This window comes from Chionomys nivalis, chromosome 20 (genome assembly GCF_950005125.1).
Source record: "Chionomys nivalis chromosome 20, mChiNiv1.1, whole genome shotgun sequence".
NCBI classification, from domain to species: Eukaryota; Metazoa; Chordata; class Mammalia; order Rodentia; family Cricetidae; genus Chionomys; species Chionomys nivalis.
The window spans coordinates 45,566,951-45,587,091 of record NC_080105.1 but is presented as its reverse complement, the minus strand read 5'-3'; the positions used below and the strand labels follow the sequence as shown (position 1 = coordinate 45,587,091).

At 35.4% G+C, this 20,141-nt stretch overlaps 1 protein-coding gene across 1 annotated transcript in view; it reads left to right on the top strand.

The window, feature by feature from the left end:
• The window catches only part of LOC130862629 (ankyrin repeat domain-containing protein 36C-like), a 93,150-nt gene that overhangs the window by 26,143 nt on the left and 46,866 nt on the right, over positions 1-20,141 (top strand). Inside the window, exons 14-25 of the mRNA XM_057752340.1 lie at positions 1,854-1,947; positions 5,059-5,087; positions 5,176-5,248; positions 6,032-6,060; positions 6,154-6,226; positions 7,548-7,576; positions 11,107-11,173; positions 11,870-11,928; positions 12,636-12,664; positions 12,949-13,046; positions 16,441-16,517; positions 19,902-20,010. Of these exons, the coding sequence (XP_057608323.1) occupies positions 1,854-1,947; positions 5,059-5,087; positions 5,176-5,248; positions 6,032-6,060; positions 6,154-6,226; positions 7,548-7,576; positions 11,107-11,173; positions 11,870-11,928; positions 12,636-12,664; positions 12,949-13,046; positions 16,441-16,517; positions 19,902-20,010 (766 nt within the window). The remainder of the gene's footprint in view (positions 1-1,853; positions 1,948-5,058; positions 5,088-5,175; positions 5,249-6,031; positions 6,061-6,153; positions 6,227-7,547; positions 7,577-11,106; positions 11,174-11,869; positions 11,929-12,635; positions 12,665-12,948; positions 13,047-16,440; positions 16,518-19,901; positions 20,011-20,141) is intronic.

The window sequence follows — 20,141 nt, the reverse complement described above, 5'->3', positions numbered from 1 at the left end:
ATACATGAACACAATTCTCTGTGGGGGTCTAAGACCTGCTCGAAGAGCCATATAAACTGAGAGGATGATTTAATATTATGCCTCCTTAGTAAAACAATAGTAACTGGTACACCCTTGGGGCTTATGGGCTCACCCACTAAATCATGGGTCTTTAGCCAAATACACAGTGCCAGGCATGCGTTTGTTCCTGTGGAGCAGGCCTTAAACCAGGAAGTCACTGATTACCTCCATAACATTCACACCACCATTAGAATCATAGGCTTATTTTTCTATGACGATCATTATTGCAGTCCACAGGGTTCTCAATGGGGTGGGTAAGACTGTTGATGACATTACTCTCCAGCTACTTCCATTGCAAACTTATAGTATATAAGTACCGTGAGAGCTAACCAGCATGGGGGAAGGTTTTGGTCAGTCCCAAACTGATTTATCCACATTCTATAACCAATGTGTGTGGTGCCTTCAGCAATAGGGTCTTACCAAGCCATGATGGTCAAGCAAGGGCAATGGGAAAATCTCTGATGTTTTGGAGAGGGGTTCCCAGGGATATATCAGAGCAACAACTTGAGAGGAGGAGGTATCTCACACTCAGGCACTGGGATATTGGACATCATATGGTTCCCCTGTGTAGGGTGGCTCCAATTGATCTCTCTCTCTCTCTCTCTCTCTCTCTCTCTCTCTCTCTCTCTCTCACACACACACACACACACACACACACACATACAAACACACACAAAACATACATATTTGTGTATATACATGAGAATATGAGATGTTCTTGTTTGTTTGTTTTTTTTCTGTTGTTTTGATAAAAACCATGACTAAAAGCAACATGGGGAGGAAACAATTTATTACATCTAACGGATTTCGAGCTAATCATCCAGGGAGCCCAGGTAGGTGTTAAAGAAGGGATGTAGAGGTAGGAAGTGAAGCAGAAACTGTGGAGGAGCTGGCTTCTTCTCCATTGACTTGTTCAGCTTGCTTTCTTACATAAACCAGGGTCACCTTTCCACATCACTGCCCATAGTGATCTGGGCCCTTCCATATCAGTCATTATTCAAGAAAATGTCCACAGATATGCCTGCCCTAAGGCTGGTCTGATGGTGGCAATTCTTCAACTGACCTTCCCTTTTCTCATATGACTCCAGTTGATGTCAAATTGCAAATAAAACAAAAACAGCACAAAAAGGTCTTTCAATCTTCTGGTGTCTTCTTCAGTATCTTAAAGTTTTCATTGTGTGCTTGTACACTTCATTAGTTGAGATAATTTCAAGATTTTAAAAAAAGGTCTTTTCTTTTTTTCTTCCTCGGTATCATTGCCATTGGAAGTCTACTAATTTTTGCATGCTAATTTTGTTCTCTAATACTTTTGTCAATGTGTTTATCAGCTTTAGGAGATTTGTTTGATGACTTTTTATATAAAAATTTTGACATATATTTTAATTGAAAAGAATTGCTTCACTTTCCATCTTCCTTTTCCTAGCTACCCTCCCTCAAACCCTTCCCAAGACGCCCCATTCTCAAACTGATAAGCTCTTTTTATTTATTATTGTTACACCTGCAAGCGTATAATATATGTGTATATACAAATTTATATAAATAAAACATCATGCTAAGTCATTTTTGTTGTAAGACATTTTCAATATATATTTATTTTAAATCTAATTTTTTATTTTTAAATCAAATATATATAATATGTTTGAGTCTGATCCACATTCCATTTCCTTCCCTCCAATTTCTTCCCCTCCTTACCCCTTAAGGTAAATTTAATTGATTTTAAAATAGAAAACTGAGATTTTGCAGGAACGTTATTAAAAAATGTTGTAACTGATTCCTGGTGCTTATTTTAACAGGCTATCTTTAATCAAATTCACACACAGGATGTTGCTTATTTGTCAATTGTTAAAGATCAAAGAGGAGAAAAAATGGTGATGTGTCAGGAAAAAGGTGAGGAATCTGACAATAAAAAGTCCATAATAGAATATTTGTTTGAAGCACAAGGAGTTACATATACCTCAAGCCAGAAAAGTTACCTCCTAAATATGTACTGAGTAACAGGATATTTTAAGCTTCAGTAGCACACATGTCAAAGACAAGTTTGAAGACAGGCTAAATGAAGCCTATCACAAAGGAGAAGGGTATAAGTTACCCCTCTGGTGTTTAACGACCAAGGGAGTTTAGGAAGTAAGTGGGGGTGGAGAAGAATGGGGATAGATTAAGAAAGGTAGAAAAGATAGAGAGGAAATGAAGGGAATGAAGAAAGGCAGCATGCAGGGGAAGGCAGGAAATTCATATAAAAATCATGGGTGGGGGATTACTCATGTTAAAACACTACAAAGCGATCTGCTAATGAGGAACTGTGTGTAAGAGACTGAACAATGTGTTCCTATAGTCTTGTTTCCTCACTTTGGGGAAGACATAAAGATGTGATGTATTAGACCCTTCTTCAGTGTTCTATCTTGTATATAATCAATATCTATTCTCAGCTGTATATATTACTTAATGTCAGTGGAAAAGTTTTCTTAAATCCCAATATAATACCATATGAGCCTAAAATGACATCACAGAAAGGAACAACATGAGGCTTTAGTCATAGGTTGATTAAGGGTGCCATCAATAGACCCAAAGAGCATTCAAAACGTAATGGCTTATTCAAATTGGGAGACATGGTGGGAAAATTGCACCAAATAGAAACTAGATTCGGTACAGTTAAATAAGAGCAAAGGGGATTTTTGAAGAGACTCATTGAGCAGAGTTTCTCAAAGTTTCATGATCCACCTGTTGAGGACAATGTTCAAAATAATTTTGGTTCAACTTTTCTGGAATTATTCATTTCTTTTTTTCTTTTTGGTCTTTTGAGGCAAGATTTCTCAGTAGCTATGGAGTCAGTCCTGGAACTTGCTCTGTAGATCAAGTTGGCCTTGAACTCATAGAGATCCACCTGCCTCTTCATCCTGAGTGCTGGAATCAAAGGCATGTGCCACCACCTTCTGGCTTTAATTCTTCATTTCTAAGAAGGTGTCTAGTGGTACAGTTGGTGTTCTAAAGACAATGAACAGCCAGTGTGTAGACTTCTCATTAAAGAAAATGAAAAAGATCCTTTGGTTGATAGTTCAAGACCACATCTAAGAAAACCTAAACATTATTATTATTATTTCTGAGAATATTTCGGCGGCGGGGGGGGGGAGAATGAACATAGAAATGTCATTGAGAAAATGTGATTCAATGAGATTTTCTTTGATTACCAATCCTGTATCTATTGCCATGTTTGATGATTTAATTTCTACAGTTGTTTCAACACCAAATGATAAGGAAGGGAACTTGTAAGATCAGTTTACTAAAGCAATGCAAAAAGAAAGTAATGTGCTGAGAAGGTTACCCAGTGGAACTGAAGATAGGAAATATCTTATTATACTTTCTAATGTTGTGATAAACACCATGACCACAAGCCACTGGAGGAGGAAAGGGTTTATTTGGGTTATATATCTATCAAGGGATGCTGAGGTTGGTCCCTGGAGGCAGGAACTATGGTAGAAGCCAGGAAAGAATGCTGATGATTGACTTGCTCCTCCAACCTTGCTCAGTTTGCTTTATTATAAATCCCAGGTGGCTCTACTCACAATGGGGCTGGAATGTTCCACATCAATCATTGTCAAGAAACTGTCCACTGGCTTGTCTGCAGGCAAATCTAATGGGGATGTTTTATCAACTGGGGTTTCCTCTTCTCAAACAACTCTATCTTGTGTCTTGTTGATTAAAAACTAACCAACACAGAAAAAAGAAAAAGTAACATGCACAAATTTGGAGTGAACGTTAAAGAACTGTAGAGAAGTCATCTCAGAAATCTTTGCTATATGTTGATTCAAATGGAAATGAGAATTATTGCTATTTGTATGAGTTATTGGAACCAAAGAGGGAGTGAGAGTCATGTGATGAACTACAACACTCAGTAATTCCTGTAAATGATGTAGGTTACAATGATTTTAGGGATTCAGAAGAGTTTAATTTGAATGCAGAATCATCTGGTTTTGAAATGATAGCTAAATTCCTTAGAAGATTGTTAATTGATGAAACTCTACTTGACTATTCTCATGGTACACTGAATAGTATAATTGTGAAAAAGGGCATATATGGTTATTTATTGAATACATAACATATAAAGCACTGCTCTGATTTGAGATGTAGCAAATTAGTACTTTATAATCCTCTTGTGACAATCTAGTTTGTTTTTTATTTGTCAATAATATCTCACAAAGTGATTTTAATTAACCATTTTTTGTTAGTGGTGCACACACAAACAAATATATATATATACATACAAATTTTGACATAAATTTACACTCTTGTGTAAATTACACTTTTTTTCTTGTAGTTTAGGGTCACGTATCTTTCAAAAAGCATTTACCAAAAAAGACATGTATACCATAAAAAGGAAATTAATTCTAAATGTCTAATTATAAGTCCACATGTGTGCCCATTGAGGAAAATTTTTATGCAGTGTCATTCTGCACACGAATACCCAAATTGACCAAATTTGAAAACTGTAACATATGAATCATTTATCTCTTTGAAGTTTTATGATTGACAGGTGATGGAAAAATTAGAACATGACATGGAGAACATGAATAGCTCTAATAATATTGCTTAAATGTTTCTGGAATGTTTTATTAGAGGTACGTGCTGACCTGTTCAGCGATAAGCTTTAATAAATGAAATGTCACCTCATAATTATGATTTTTTCCTGAGACCACAGATAGGTTTTCTTTCCATCAGTTAAAAATATCATATTGTGGTATATGTGTCTTTCCTATTAATTTATTTAGATTGTATTCTTTTGGATAATTCTAAGTATAACTACAGCTACAGTTTAATTTTGTTCACTGGATTTCTGTCATGTTCCTCAGTTGTCTAAAAATGAAACAAAGTAAAAATTCATCAAAACAAAATTAAATAACCATCAAGTTATCCATGATAATTATTTTTCATACTCTCTTTATAAATATATACAGTCAATATTGTCATATTTGTATTTAATTGATTGTTTCTTTGAAACTTCAGAATTTTCTAAGGAATGTCCTCAATCAAAGGTAGTTACTTTTCATTTTATTCTGAATCATTAATTTCATTTTCTATAACCTGTACAAGAGTCATTAATTTTTTTCTAAATTAATATAGCCTACCATTGTAGAGCAAGAATCTGTTCCAAAAGAGGCCTGGGATATGAGTCCAGTGATACAATTATTAGCAGGTAAATGGCCAAAAGACACTTAAGGTCACGCTCAACCTCCTTAGCGATCAGGGAAATGCATATCAAAACAACTTTGAGATACCATCTTACACCTGTCAGAATGACTAAAATCAAAAACACCAATGATAGCCTTTGCTGGAGAGGCTGTGGAGTAAGGGGAACACTCATCCATTGCTGGTGGGGATACAAACTTGTGCAACCACTTTGGAAATCAGTGTGGTGGTTTCTCAGGAAATTCGGGATCAATCTACCCCAGGATCCAGTAATTCCACTCTTGGGAATATACCCAAGAGATGCCCTACCATAGAACAAAAGCATTTGTTCAACTATGTTCATAGCAGCATTATTTGTAATAGCCAGAACCTGGATACATGGCTTATTTTTACTCTATTACTTTTTAATATTTATTTTATTATCTTTACTCCTTTAATCTATGACTGTCTGTGCTCTGTTTCTTTAAAGACTTTTCCTTCAGTAGGCTAAATAAACTCAGATATTTGTTGGTTATCAGCATAATGCTTGTGCCACTATGGACCAGTGTGATATTACTTTGAATTATGCTCTTATTTTCAGAAAATTCTAATTTATTTTTAGCTCTTGTGTTATTTTTTCCAATTGTTATTTTTCTTGGCTTGTATGAACACAATAAACCATGCAAAAACTTTAGCATTAAAATACCTATTCTCATTCATGAGGATTATTTTCTATATAATTCTCCATGAACGTACATGGTCAATATCAGGTTTGCATGGAATTCATTATTCCTCTCTTTGACATTTTTAGACACTCCTAAAGACTATCCTCTATCAGAGGTAATTTCTCTCTTATTTTTCCTGAAAATTTGACCTCATCTTGTACGAAAAGTTCAAGAGTTACTAAGTACCTTACTTCCTAAATTCACACAGACTACTGTTGAGGAAAATGATTCTGTTCCAAATGAAGTCTGTGACACAAAGCATGGGAAATGGTTTCTAGTAGGTGAGTTAATAATATTAATATTTATGAACAAATAAATATAAATGTTTGAAATGTTTAAAATTTCTAAATTTTTGCTTCTGTGTTCTCTAAATTTCATATAAGAATTTGATATAAATAATGCAATGTAATTTCTAGTGTTGAATATTTCAAAATTAATTATTTAAGATCCCAAAGTAATATGTCTGCTGCTCTCTAGAGGAAGAGCTACAGGCAGTCAATGACTATTAAGGATGTATTATCCAATCCCAAATTATCAATTCTAAACACATCTACATATAAACAATACTAAATGGACACAGTAGGTTGCACATATGCTTGCAAATGAGTGTGTGTGTGTGTAACAATAATAATTAAAAAATTTTTGAATTTGAGAGGAGGTAGTTAGAGACACATAGAAAGTTGAAGCAGGAAAGGAAAAAATGGATATGATAAATGATTTCTCAAAAATTAAAAATCTATGAATTCTCAAAAATTTAAAAATTTGCAAAGTAAGGAAAAATCCAACATGCTATACTAAATATAGTCAACATGTGTGTGTTTATAAAAATAAAGTTTTTTATGTGCTATAATTCTACAAGTAAATAACCAGGGTGATAAATTCAGAACCATTCTTTAATAAGAAGTGAATGGTGGTGATAGTTCATAACTAATATATAAAGTGAAGGACGTGGTAAACTCTCACAGAACACTAGGATAAATGACTGTGAAGTACTCATTGCTGAAGATACAGTCTGTCCCATGCTATAATCAGTTTTGGCTGTTGGAATACTATCTTGATTTCCTGATTTCATTCTAAAATTACTGGTACCTTTTATTCTCCAGCCATTAAAAATGCCATTTTAATGAATACACATGTTTTTTTTTTTTTTTTTTTTTTTTGTTGTTTTTGTTTTTGTTTTTTTTGAGACAGGGTTTCTCTGTAGCTTTGAAGCCCATCCTGGAGCTAGCTCTTGTAGACCAGGCTGGTCTCGAACTCACGAAGATTCACCTGCCTCTGTCTTCTGAGTGCTGGGATTAAAGGCATGCACCACTACTGCCCAACTCACATAACTTTTATTAGAAATGTTCACTGGGTTAATTATCTTTATTTGAAAATTGTCATTTGATTAAATTATGGAATTTATTTATTTTCCAGTAAATTTTTATTGTGTGTCTTTCCTTCACTTGAAAATCAAAACTAAAAACTTCCCACATCCCTAGAGTGAACAGAATCACTGCAAAAGCTAACCACAAAGAGTGTTTTTGCTATAAAGCAGTTCTTGAAAGTATGGTAAATTTTGTCATGCTTACATGTAACTATTTCTGTTTTTTTTTTTTTTAGAATCTCCTGATGAATATATTCAAGTGAAGGTAGTAAGTTTATATCTTATCCTGAGTTATTAAAATCATATTATACAAACACACACACACACACACACATAGTTAAATACCTTCTTTGACAATCTATACAGTTTCCCCTTGAAGGAAGAGATTCTTATGAAGCACCAGCAACAACTCAAGTAAAGTCATACTGCTCAGGTAAATTCTTCAATATTGATTTATGTAGGAAAAGTGCTTCAAAAATGCAAAATCTATACAATCTTCTTGATTTTGACTTCTCTGCCCTCCAAATTTGATGGGAGGACTTTTTTTTTTAAAGACTAAATTATCATTGTTAAGTCCCATTGTTTACACAAGTCATTTAGTTGCTCAAAATAATATTTTCAAAGTTTTAACTCTAACACAGTATTTTTTCTTTTGTGTCTTGGTATACTAACATTGTCATTTTTTTTTTTACAGAATAGTTGTGCTAGGTATAAAAGTCCAATGATTTTTTTTTTGCATAGTTTAAAAACATAGGACTGTTGTCTGTATGATTTTTATTTGTAAAGTCAACTACTTAGACAACTGAACAAATCTTTCTTTGGCAAGCATAATTTTGGTGTATGAGTGAAATTTCAAGTTATTGCTCATTACAAATTCAAATTATGCTTTCTTTTAGTTTGACACACTGCTTATTTGTCTTGTTCAGTTTTTTTTTTTTTTTTTTTTTTTTTTTTTTTGGTTTTTTCGAGACAGAGTTTCTCTGTGGCTTTGGAGCCTGTCCTGGAACTAGCTCTGCAGACCAGGCTGGTCTCGAACTCACAGAGATCCGCCTGCCTCTGCCTCCCGAGTGCTGGGATTAAAGGCGTGCGCCACCATCGCCCGGCTCTGTCTTGTTCAGTTTTTATTTTCATTTATTTATTCTCTACATCAGTGCCCTTAACTGTGGCAGCAGGATTGCTGCAGGAACTAATGTAATATACAGCATGATGAGATATCTTTGCCAACTTTTGCCTATATGTAGAATTAATATTCTATGTTAGAGAAAATAGCCGAATGTCTCTTATAATAGTCATTAGAAACTCTATTCATGTTATGCATATTATTGAATCATTGATTCAGCATTTATTATACCAATTTGATTTTATATGGATCCTAAGGCCTCACATATTCTTATACCAATGACATTTCAGTATATCCTTTTTAGATGAGCCTGATATCTATAAGCTGTGCGTTCCTAAAGAATACCAAAGGAATTATTAGATGTGCAAGACCAATTGTTAATCATCTTATTTATTTCACACATCATTTGGTACCAATAATGCAGAGTCTTTTATACAGGAATCTGTTTTTATTCTTGTACTCATTCAAAAGCTTTAAGTTTTTTTTTGCTATTTGATTATGATTTTATCTATTCAGTAAATCTCCAAATAAACATTGCATCAATTTGCACCTTTCAACCTACTAAGTTACATCCCTCCATTTCTTACTCATGCCACTAATATTGTTGATTTTGTTTGCACATTAACAATTTTTAACATTGATTCTGTCCCTGACATATGGCTCTTTCAAACTTTCCATCCCCTCCTGCAATGTTCCCTAAGCCTGGGGTTGCTTTTTCGATGTACCCATTGGGATGGGTTGTAACAACTATCATTTTTGTCTAACTTTATAGCTTTTAAACTAATTATATTACAGAAGAGCCAACTATAAAAGCTTCTGGAGGAGAATGGTGTGGTGACAGGAATTTTCAAAGACAGGTACATGAATATTAAAATTAAAACCTTTAAAGATCATCATTTTCATTGGTACACAATGTGCCAGGAGCCACATGAAAGTGCCATTTTCCTTGCCCTGGAGAGCCAATGGATCATTTAATTTTCAGTTTTAACACCCCTTCAAAGTACTTAAGCAGACTGGTGTAAGATAAGTTAAAGTACGTTTATAGATTCTTAATATGTTTTCCATTATTTTTGGTATTTAAAAAGTCTGAGAGTTATGATTAAATGGCAGAAGTTTTGAGCAGTATCAGAGTGCTAACCCCAGGATTTGATTCCTTCTAAAGAGTTACCTTTTCTAATGATTCAAAATATGATGTTGCCTATTACCAATCAGTACTGCCAAAGACTGAGCTTGAATTATTTAATTTAGTCCCTAGTGTTTTTACTTGTCTTTGCCATGGAAGAGAATAGACGTGTATAGTTAATCCCATTATCCATAAAGAGTAATTTCTTCCAGAATGGAGACTTTGGTGTTCTGTAAGCAAATCAAAAAAAGTTTTCAATGAAGAAATTTATTAAATATAGTACTGCAGGGGACTAACTTTACCCAGCATTACAGCATATAGTGATTGTAGTTATCACTGAATCTGTACATAAATGCATGCCACAATATGGATTTATAATTTGTAAGGATTTTATTAGAATATGCTGTTGAAATGTAGCAGGTGGTGCTTTGCTCCCTGCAGACATTTTATGTTGAATACTCTCCAGTTACTGAATATCAAACACTAAACTGTTGAACATGGACATAGCAAATGAGGTTATATGAGCACAAATGTCTAAATAATTAGTGAATATTATATATGAAATTCCTCACTGAGAAACAGTTAATATGAAAAGGCAGAATGATAATGAGTGCTATATTCAGTGTATTTATAAGAGTGAGGGCTGAAATGCTTGCTCAGAAATGATCTTTATGAGTGTGAGGATTAAGTTTCCATCTAAAGAAACAGAAACAAGAGCCATGACAAATTGTAGCAAGAGGACAAGGGATCCAAGAAAGCAGTGGTCCACATCTAGGTATTATATTGGAACTTCCTGGTTTGCTCAAAGCAAGACAGAATATTACCTTCATGATTGTTCTTTAAATGCTCGGATTGGACAGACAACACAGAGTTTAAATACACAACTTGCATCTTATCCATGCCGAGTGAAAGCATGCTTCTCTTTATTATCTGAAGGGTTTTTGTAGTTCTGTAGTTTGGTTTTGCTTGTAAAAAGCCTATAGGTAATAGCTAATGTTTAAATATTTTTATTCAACCACAACAGAATAACTTTCTTTAGTAAAAATGTGCCCAAACATTTACTAATTTCATAAAAAATGGAGTAACCACCACAAAGTTTTGTTTGAATCATCTTTATATTTCTTCTTTCAATATTAAAAATATTGATGCCATTGGAACTGTTCATAAGTTTATTATATGACTAGTACACATGTCATAATTTGATAATATATGAATTTAAAATCATTTGTAATTTATGAGGAATGAAAATTACTGATATTCTGAAATTAATTCCTTTTTTAATCACGAATGTTGGCTTCTCTAATATCTATGCAAGTGTCTCCTCTGAAATTATATTGTCAATTTTATAATCAGAGACCCAATAAGATTAATGATTCTCAAAAAATATGTATGAGAATCTATAATTTAGTTTTTCAGTTATGCTTCTTGTAGTTTCAATTTAATTACATTTGAAATAGGAAACAGATAATTTCTGAGGATGTGATTATTAAATCTGTGCAACTCATTACTGACACTAATTTTAACATTGTATTTTTAACAACTTTGTCCAAAGGGCATTGATGATTTATCTTTCTCTGAAGATGAAAGATACGAAAGCATAAGATATGATGAGGAGCAAGGTAAGAAGTCTATTTACAAACATTACATGACAACATGTTTGTTTGCAAGGAATACTGAGCTTTTTACCCAGTGAAAGGAAATTGCTCAGGGTATTTTAAGTGGCAATAATTAGATCTTATTTTTTTCAAAGCAGGTTAAATTGAGAATATTACTGAGAAAGTGAAATGAAGATTTAAATCATGAGGTATTTTCCTCTAAGGATTTTGGGGAACAGGAAGGAATAGTGAAGATTAAGAAAGACAGTGAAGGGTTGGGAAGCCCATGTAGAGTCAGTCACAGCTGAGGAACTTGAGAGTAGTCAACTCATTTCATACGAGATTCTCATGCTATCCTCCAAATTCAAGTATAGAATATTTTCCTGTGCCGGGCGGTGGTGGCGCACGCCTTTAATCCCGCACTCGGAGGCAGAGGCAGGTGGATCTCTGTGAGTTCGAGAAGAGTGAGGGGGGAAAACCATGGCGAGTGGCTGGCACTCAGTTCTCCACTGACCATGGAGAGCACGGAGGCAGCAAAGGCTCTAGTTACGTTAACTTCCCATCTAGAGTGAAAGAAGCAACCAATTTGTAGAAATGCAGGTTATTTGATATAATCCAGTGATAACCATTCACTGCAATGGCAGGACTGTGTCTTGTGTAAACATGGCTACATTTCACATGGAACACTTCAGTAATCTCCTGTTCGCCTGTAAAACTCAGGCATCTTTAACCTTCGGCAATCAGCCAGCACTAATCACTTCTTATTTCTACCACGTGGTGTAGGTTCACACACTATTTTCAAAGTGCTCACTAAAGCCGGGCGGTGGTGGCGCACGCCTTTAATCCCAGCACTCGGGAGGCAGAGGCAGGAGGATCTCTGGGAGTTCGAGGCCAGCCTGGTCTACAAGAGGTAGTTCCAGGACAGGCACCAAAGCTACAGAGAAACCCTGTCTCGAAAAACCAAAAACAACAACAACAACAACAACAACAAAACAAAGTGCTCACTAAAAATGTTTCAGGTGTGAAAACTAGGGGCAACCCCGAAACACGGTCCTAAGAGTAGTTTACACACACGCAAAAATGAGCAATGTTTTCAGGAGCTCAGATTCTCCTTTCTCTTTGAGCTTCCAAAGTTTGTCGTATATGGAGGTCATGGCAAACTCTCATTCAGTACTGGCATGAATGACCCTGAACTGTCTTGCTAAAGAGCCATTCTGTTTCTTCCTACAGTCAGAGCTTAAAAATAATTTTGGGTCACAAATTCATCCCATAATCACAGTTTGCTTTTGTTTTCCAACAATTAGGAATGCCATACGGATGTAGGTTGTTTTCCTTCAATAAGAAGAGATAAACAAAAGGGGTGCCCCCAAACTAAAATTAGTAATATTTTTAAAGCTAGAAACCTGGAATATTTTTATAGTAATTCTATATGGAAGGTATACTTAACTTTATCATGTTCATAAATAATATGTCTCTGACTCTTTAGACTCCCTTGAAGAATATGCTCAATGGAAGGTAATACGTTTTATATTTTATCTTGCATCATTTAATTCATATTATTTATGACAAACAAATGTTACTTTTAAAGAGATGTATTATTTTTGTCTATCCACCTGAGGGTATGTGTATATGTGTGTGGTTGTAGATTTGCCTATGCATGCATAGAGGCCATAAAACGGCACTGGGTGAGTTTACATGTGTTTGGTGGATGCTTGGCTTGTTACTTGGGTATCAGATTCCCAACTCTGGTCTTACTGTTTGAACAGCAAATGCTCTTAACCACTGAGCTGTTTATACAGTCCCACAACGGCTATTACATGTCTTGTTTTAAAACCCATACAGAAGAAAACTCCTCTTCCATGCAAAGCACCAGCAAGGAAAGAAGTAAAAGCGTTTGGCCCAGGTACAGTCTGCCATCTGTCTGGGAAAATGCTTCAAAACATAGAATGCGCATGGTCTTTGAAGTTTCATTCCCCTGCTCTTCAACTTTCACGTGAGGATTTGGCACAAATGAAGTCTCACTGTTGTGACATTATCTTTCCAAAAAGTTATTCAGTAACTTAACATACTCTCTTCACATTTCTGACTATAAGCTTAGTATCCCAAAATTCGCATTTCTGAATCAGCATGCTTCCTACGGAATACCTGCACGCATGTGCAAAAGTCAATGGATTTTGCATAGTTTGAAAACACTTAGATGAATATTGTTTGTAGAGGTACCTGCTTAATAACTAGTGTAGAGACTAGAGTTTTCTTGATATGCACATGTATGACGTATTCTGAGCTATCTGAGTAGTTCACTAAGTATACTATGTACACTAAGAATTCAAAGTATTTTTATTAATTGCACTTAGATACCTAGTCTTTTGGTAATTTAAATCCAATTTGATTTCTTCTTTACGGAAAAATTTATTTGATCAAAATGCAGAAAAGATTAGGCTACTACATATGGTACAGCTGAAAGAATCTAAGTAAGAATGGGTTCTATTCAGTTGCACAGTTTGCTAGTTTCCCCTGGATAATGGGACGATTGGTAGATAGGAGTGAGGGCCGTGGGTTTAGATGAGATTGTTTTCAGTCAGGATTGTAAACTTGTTTTGACCTCCACACTGCTGGGGAAATATGGAATTATTTAGTCTTAAGATTTTAATTGAGTAATAAAAAGTACAACAAAGCCCCCAAATATGCAGCTTCTGGCTACAGATACAGAAATATGAATCTATTCAAGCAGGATTTTCCTCTTCTTTTATTAGGATGATTTGAGAAAGATTTAAATTTTGGCTAGATAAAGCTTCCATTTTCTCTTCACTGAACAATGGAGATAAAGTCAAGGCAATTTCTTCTTTTGATCCTGTTTTGCAGTCAGAGAAACATTTTGTTTCCCAGTATGTGTTAATAGGAAGAACTATTTGCTCAGTGTATTGGCCAACAGTATTTTATTAGCTGTTTTTGAGACAGGGTTGCATTGGGTAGGCCTGGCTGTCTTAGAATTTGCTATGTAGGTACGGTTTAAGTGTACATTGCTATGCATATAAATTATACTGTACTATACTTTCTAGTTTTTACTTTAACCTGTAGTATTAATATTCTTTACTATAGAAAATATCCAGAGACCTTACAAGAATTGTTACTACCAGTTTTAATTCCAAATCCTTATCCTTATAACATTGACCCATCTACCTATTTTCTTCATTTGTTTATTTTAATTCATTTAGAGAATGAATCTAAATGCACACATATGTCACTCATATAACATATTAGTAAGGTTTAATTTTTCACATTGTTTGTTTATTTATTTATTTATTTATTTATTTATTTATTTATTTATGTATTTTGGTTTCCCAAGACAGGGTTTCCATATTGTTTCTTGACGAACATGGTTGTTTTGGTTAATCAGTTTGTCAACTTGATACAAGCTGGATTCATTGGGGGAATAGTAAACTTTAGTTGAGAAAGTGCTTCTATCAGGTTGGCCTGTTGGCAAGTCTGTGGGGGCATTTTCTTAATTTTTGACTGCATTGGTGCCACCATTGGACAGGCAGTCCTGTGTTATGTAAGAAAGCAAGCTGAGCAAACTTGTAAGCTGCCTTCCTCTGTGGTCTGTTTGCTTCAGTTCCTGCTCCCAGGTCCTGCTGGGAGCTCCTGCTTTGGTGATAGAGTAGAAAGTATAAGCTGAAACAGATCCCTCCTCCATAGCTTGCGGGAGAGATGGCTCAGCCGTCAAAGGCTAGGCTCACAATCAATCATAGTATTGGAAGGTAACGTAGGACTATTAGAGAGGAATGTCCAGTATGATCTCATTTGGTTTTCTTATGTTTCAGTTTTGCTACTTCCTGGTGTGTCCATTTTCTTAAGTAGAATAATTTGTGCATATGCGTTTGAGCTCTGTGCAGGCCTTATTCAAGGAACTGACTTATTGTAGAAGTGACATATTGGAGCTTCTGATAGTTGATCCATTTCCTAAGTTAGTGTAGGACCAAGAAGACAGCAAACAATAACAGCAGCGGCAACAGATGACAGCAATCAATAGACACCTTTCAAAGTAACTTCAAATATTTAATGGATTCAGTTTCCCCATCAAGAGACACAAGTTAACTGAATTAATTGTGAAATAGAATCCGTTTTTCTGCTGTCTCCAACAAGCTCATCTTACCTTCAAATATACATGATACCTTAAAGTGAACAGGTGAAGATTAGTGTTTTCCCCTTCCCCCAACTCCACAGATCCTCATCACCTCTCTACCTACCCAACTTTGTTCTCCCCTTTTCATATAAAAATCATGAAAAGGAAATCAAAATAAACAAATGAAGAAAATCAACAAGACAAAAAATTACACCAAGATAAAACTAAACCAAATAAGAACACACACCCCAAAAATATGGAGTTCATTTTGTGCTGACTCCTGGGCATGGGACTTTCCCTAGAGTGTGGTTGCCACTATGGTGTCATGCCATTTGAGTGACTGATTTCCCCTTTGTCAGAAGGTAGCAATTGCAAATAGCGTCTTGGTTAGGGGTGGGAATTTGTGTCCACTTTGTCTTTGTAGTTCTGGCATTTTGTCTGGTTTGAATCTGCGCAGGTCTTACGCATGCTGCCCAAATCTCCATGAGCTCATCTGTGTTTCAGTCCTGCTGCACCTGAAAGATGCTTTCTTTTCAGAATCACCCATCTGCTCCGGCCTGACACCTTATCTACATCTGCTTGCGCATAGATCCCTGAGTCCTGAGGGGAGGGGCTTGATAAAGACATCCCACTTAGGACTGAGGGCTCCAAAGTCTTTCGCTCACTGTGCATTGTCTAGTTGTGCTTCTCTAGGTCACTTCTTACCCACTACAAGAAGAAGCTTTTCTGATGAGGGTTGAGTGAAGTACTGTTCTATGGTGACCTCATCATATCATTAGGAGTCATCTTATTGCATATTCCTTTAGCAGAAAAGTGCCAGTAGGTTTTCTCTTAGAACCATGGCCTTCCAATCTCAGATTTTTGGACTCTTCAGTGAGGGTTCAAGAATGGGCCTTAAGTTCAATCAGTAAGTGGTAGGTTACTCTCATGATATTTGTGCCTCTATTGCACCTGTAGATCATGCAGGCAGATAACTGTTGCTGCAGGATTATAGCTGATATTGTAGGTTTATATTGATAAAATATTTCTCCTCCAGTGATGTGACTAAATCAAAGTTCCTAAATTAGTAACTGAATGCCTATTTTGTATTAGCACTAGTTACTAGATTTTCTCTCTGTATTATTTATCAAATTGTCTTTGTAGCTTATCTTAACTAATTATATGTATTTGTCGGAGTCAGATGTATACTCATCATCAGAGGAAGAACAAGAATGGCCTGATGACAATGAAGGGGAACATCTAAAGGTACATACATATTTAAATAGATTCTTGTTGTAAGATTTTCACTGGCAAATGCTGAATTCATGGATCATATGTAGTTACTTTTTGACTTCCATTGAGAATCAACAGACTATGATTTAATATTTAATTTCAAACTATGTAGCTAGGCAACACACTAGTTTTAGAATCAATAGTGGCATAAAATAAATCTTATCCTTGGATTTGTTTCAATTAAAAGATCATGTTTGGGTGATTTTCAGTCCTTTAATGTCTTCACATGTTGAAGGCAGTCAAATTTGAGTTATATCAGTCAGAAATTAAAATTTTGAGCAGTATGAGAGCTATTTCCCCTGAATTTAATTCATGCTAAGGAATTATTATCTTAGTGACTCAAAATTGTATTACCTATTGTTAAGTATTTCACAACTTAAAGTTTCAGTGCATCATTTAGTTCTCTACTTGTCAGCATCTCTGTTTTTTGAGAGACATGTCACCCACCCTATTGCCTCTAAGGAGAATAATAACTATAGAATGTGACTTTTGGTGTTTTCCTCCAAAGAATAAATTTCAATCATTCAGCGGCTGACTGAATCAATTTTAGTTAGCAAATTGTCACATAAAATATTAGTGAATATTCAATAGATAGTTGTAGGTATAAGAGAATAACTCCGGTCTCCTGATTTAAATATACATTTTCCAGTAAAGTGCATTTCTCTCCTTTTTTATTCCTTAGTTTCTTCCTTCTTCCTTCTTTCTTTCCATCTTCATTAGATTGTGTTTCCATCCATGACTGTTTCATTTTAAATACAATTAATTTTAAAATAGAAATTAAATTTTTTGAAAATCGATTAGGAAATCTTTATGCAACTTAATATTGACACTAATTTAAAAATATGTTCAAGCAACCTCAACCAATGGGCACTGCACATTCATCCATGGTTGAAGATGAAAGAGGAGTCAATGTAGTAAGTGACCAAGAGAAAGGTAAGAACTCTGTTTGATTAAATTCCATTCAAGAGGCTCAGGGAGATTTTTCATAAAAGCATTTGCTACTGAAACCTGACAAACCGAGACTGATCCAAGGACCCATGTACAAAACCTCATGTGGTGGTGCGTATCTGCAGCCAAATGGGGGTGCGGAGTAGGAGAATCAGGCAGCAGTGTCCAGCCAGCTCTCCAGCTGAAAGAAAAAGAGAGGCCTTGGCTCAATGAGGTGGAAATTGAGAGGCAACTGGGACCTCTGACCTCCACATGTGCTAATTGAACACACACACACACACCACACATACACACACACTTGAAAAAAAATTTAAATCTACCAATGCTTAAGACAGAGGGAGTGAGATATTTTCCTACCCACCCCAACATAACCTATTACATATTTAAGTTATATTATTTTTAAATGGAGGGAGGTGGAGAAACACTCAGTTGGTAATGTTCTTCAATTTTAAGTAAGGATATGAGTTTGAACCCTGGGACTCACATAGAAATGCCAGGCCTGGTCACATGTGTTATAGGAAAGCAGGAGCAGGAGACTACCTGGAGCTCACTCACCAGCCAGCCTGGGTTCAGTGGTGAGCCCCAGGGCAGGAGAGACTCTGCCTTAAAAGGAGTGGAGAGTGCTCTTGAGGATGACGCTGAAAGTTTCAACTCAATTGCTTATATATCTGCAGACATATGAGCACCATACATCCCCAAGTCTGGGAAAACGGGTTAAATCGAGAGTCACACTCTCAGCTGGAGATGAGTTACACTACTGAGTGTTTCTCAGTTGGTGAATATTAGAAAATGAGAAGTAGTAGTGGGGTTGAAATAAAAGTGAAGACATTCAAGAGCATAGGAAGGACATGGAGAAAAATCGGGTAGTTTTGTTTGAGTAGAGACTGCAGAAATAGTTATTTTAGAGGATGGCAGTATATTAGCCGTGCAGGAAGATGCATCTTAGTGGCAAAGATGCATGTGAAGTTCAGCTGCAAACATCACTGTCCATGTTCCTTGGAATTACACCATGTAACTTTAAGCTTCATATAAAGGTTTCACAATGCAACTCCTGCAGAACACTATATTTTTCAGCTTTTCCCAGCTACTATCAGGTACTCTGATTCTACTAATTATGACTACCTTTAGACTGATATTCTTGCCATTTAACGCTTCTTTGCTATAGCATTTCATGCCCTGGGTCTTCCCTCCATCTTTCAGAATTTCTGAAGGACCATCTATCCCTGACACACTTGCTTTCATGTTTTAAATTCTGGTGTCAGATCCCAATGACTCAGGAAATAATTTTGAAGCAAATTGACTACTCACACAATACAAGAAGCCAATAAAATTTTGGAAAAAAGCACACCAGGATTGTACATTATATTGACTGTTGTATTGATTACAAAGGTAATTGGTTAGGTTAGTATATGCTAATTTTGTGAAAATTCAGTTTATTTTTATTTGACAATCCTATTTTATTGCTGTAAACTTCTTATGGATTTTATCACATTTTAGATACTGATCAGACCTTATGCGAAATATTTATTTAAAAATGTAGGGCATTTTTAAAAAACATCTTTAGTCCCAGCATTGGGAAGCAGAGGTAGGTGGGTCTCTGTGAATTTGAGGCCAGCCTGGTCTACAAAGCAAGTTCCAGTAAAACAAGAGCTATACAGAGAAACCCTGTCATATGAAGAAAAAGGGGGGGTTGTATTGTAACCAGAATGAAAAAGGAAATGTAGTCTTCATGATAATCCTTATCTACCAGCAAGGAGAAATACTTATTGCATAATTATTTTTACCATTAATATGGAGGTTATTCAAATTGGAAAGCTTTCTTTAACAAAACATTGACTTGTGTATTTCCCTAGATTTTATGACTATGTTCTCCTTCCTGAATTAATAATGTGGAGAAAACAGATTTTTATTCTGAAAGTTGGACTGGCAATATCTCCAGTGTCACGCTACTGTTCATTTTAACATCTGGTTAGATAATAACTTTTCATGAAAGAGGTCACCTTTCCTTCCATCAATTAGGAGTGAAACACTGGCATTGATACCAGAGTCTTTTTCTATTTAGCTGTGTTTATTGAAATCGTAATCACACTTTAAAAAGTTTCATTTCATTAAAGTTAAAAACCTCATTTTGTACTTGACTTTTACTTTATCTCCTAATGAGAGTATAACAGAGCAAGCAAAGTGAGGATAAATCAAACATTGATCTTAAAAGAAATAGTCCCAATGATAACTCTGGTGATTATTTTTCACACTGATTCTACATGAAATTTTGACTGACTTTGTCATGCTAACATGCAATTAATTGCGAGTGTCTGGTTTTCCAGGTCTTCCTTCTGAATACACTGAATTAAAGGTAAAAATGTTATCATTTTGTTCTGTATCTTTAACTTCCTACCGTATGACGTATAGGCGTGCCATCAAACATCTTGTTTCAAACCCATGCAGGATGCCATTGAAAATCAAGACTTAGTGTTAATGGAAGACTCAACAATGAAGCAGGAAAAATCACTCACGGCAGGTACATTTATCAATAGCTATTTCCCTGAAACTAGCACTTATGACTATTCAAAATGTCCAGTCTTTTATTCCCTACAATATACTTCTCTAATTTAATGGAAGGATTAAATATATGAAATGTGAATATCATTT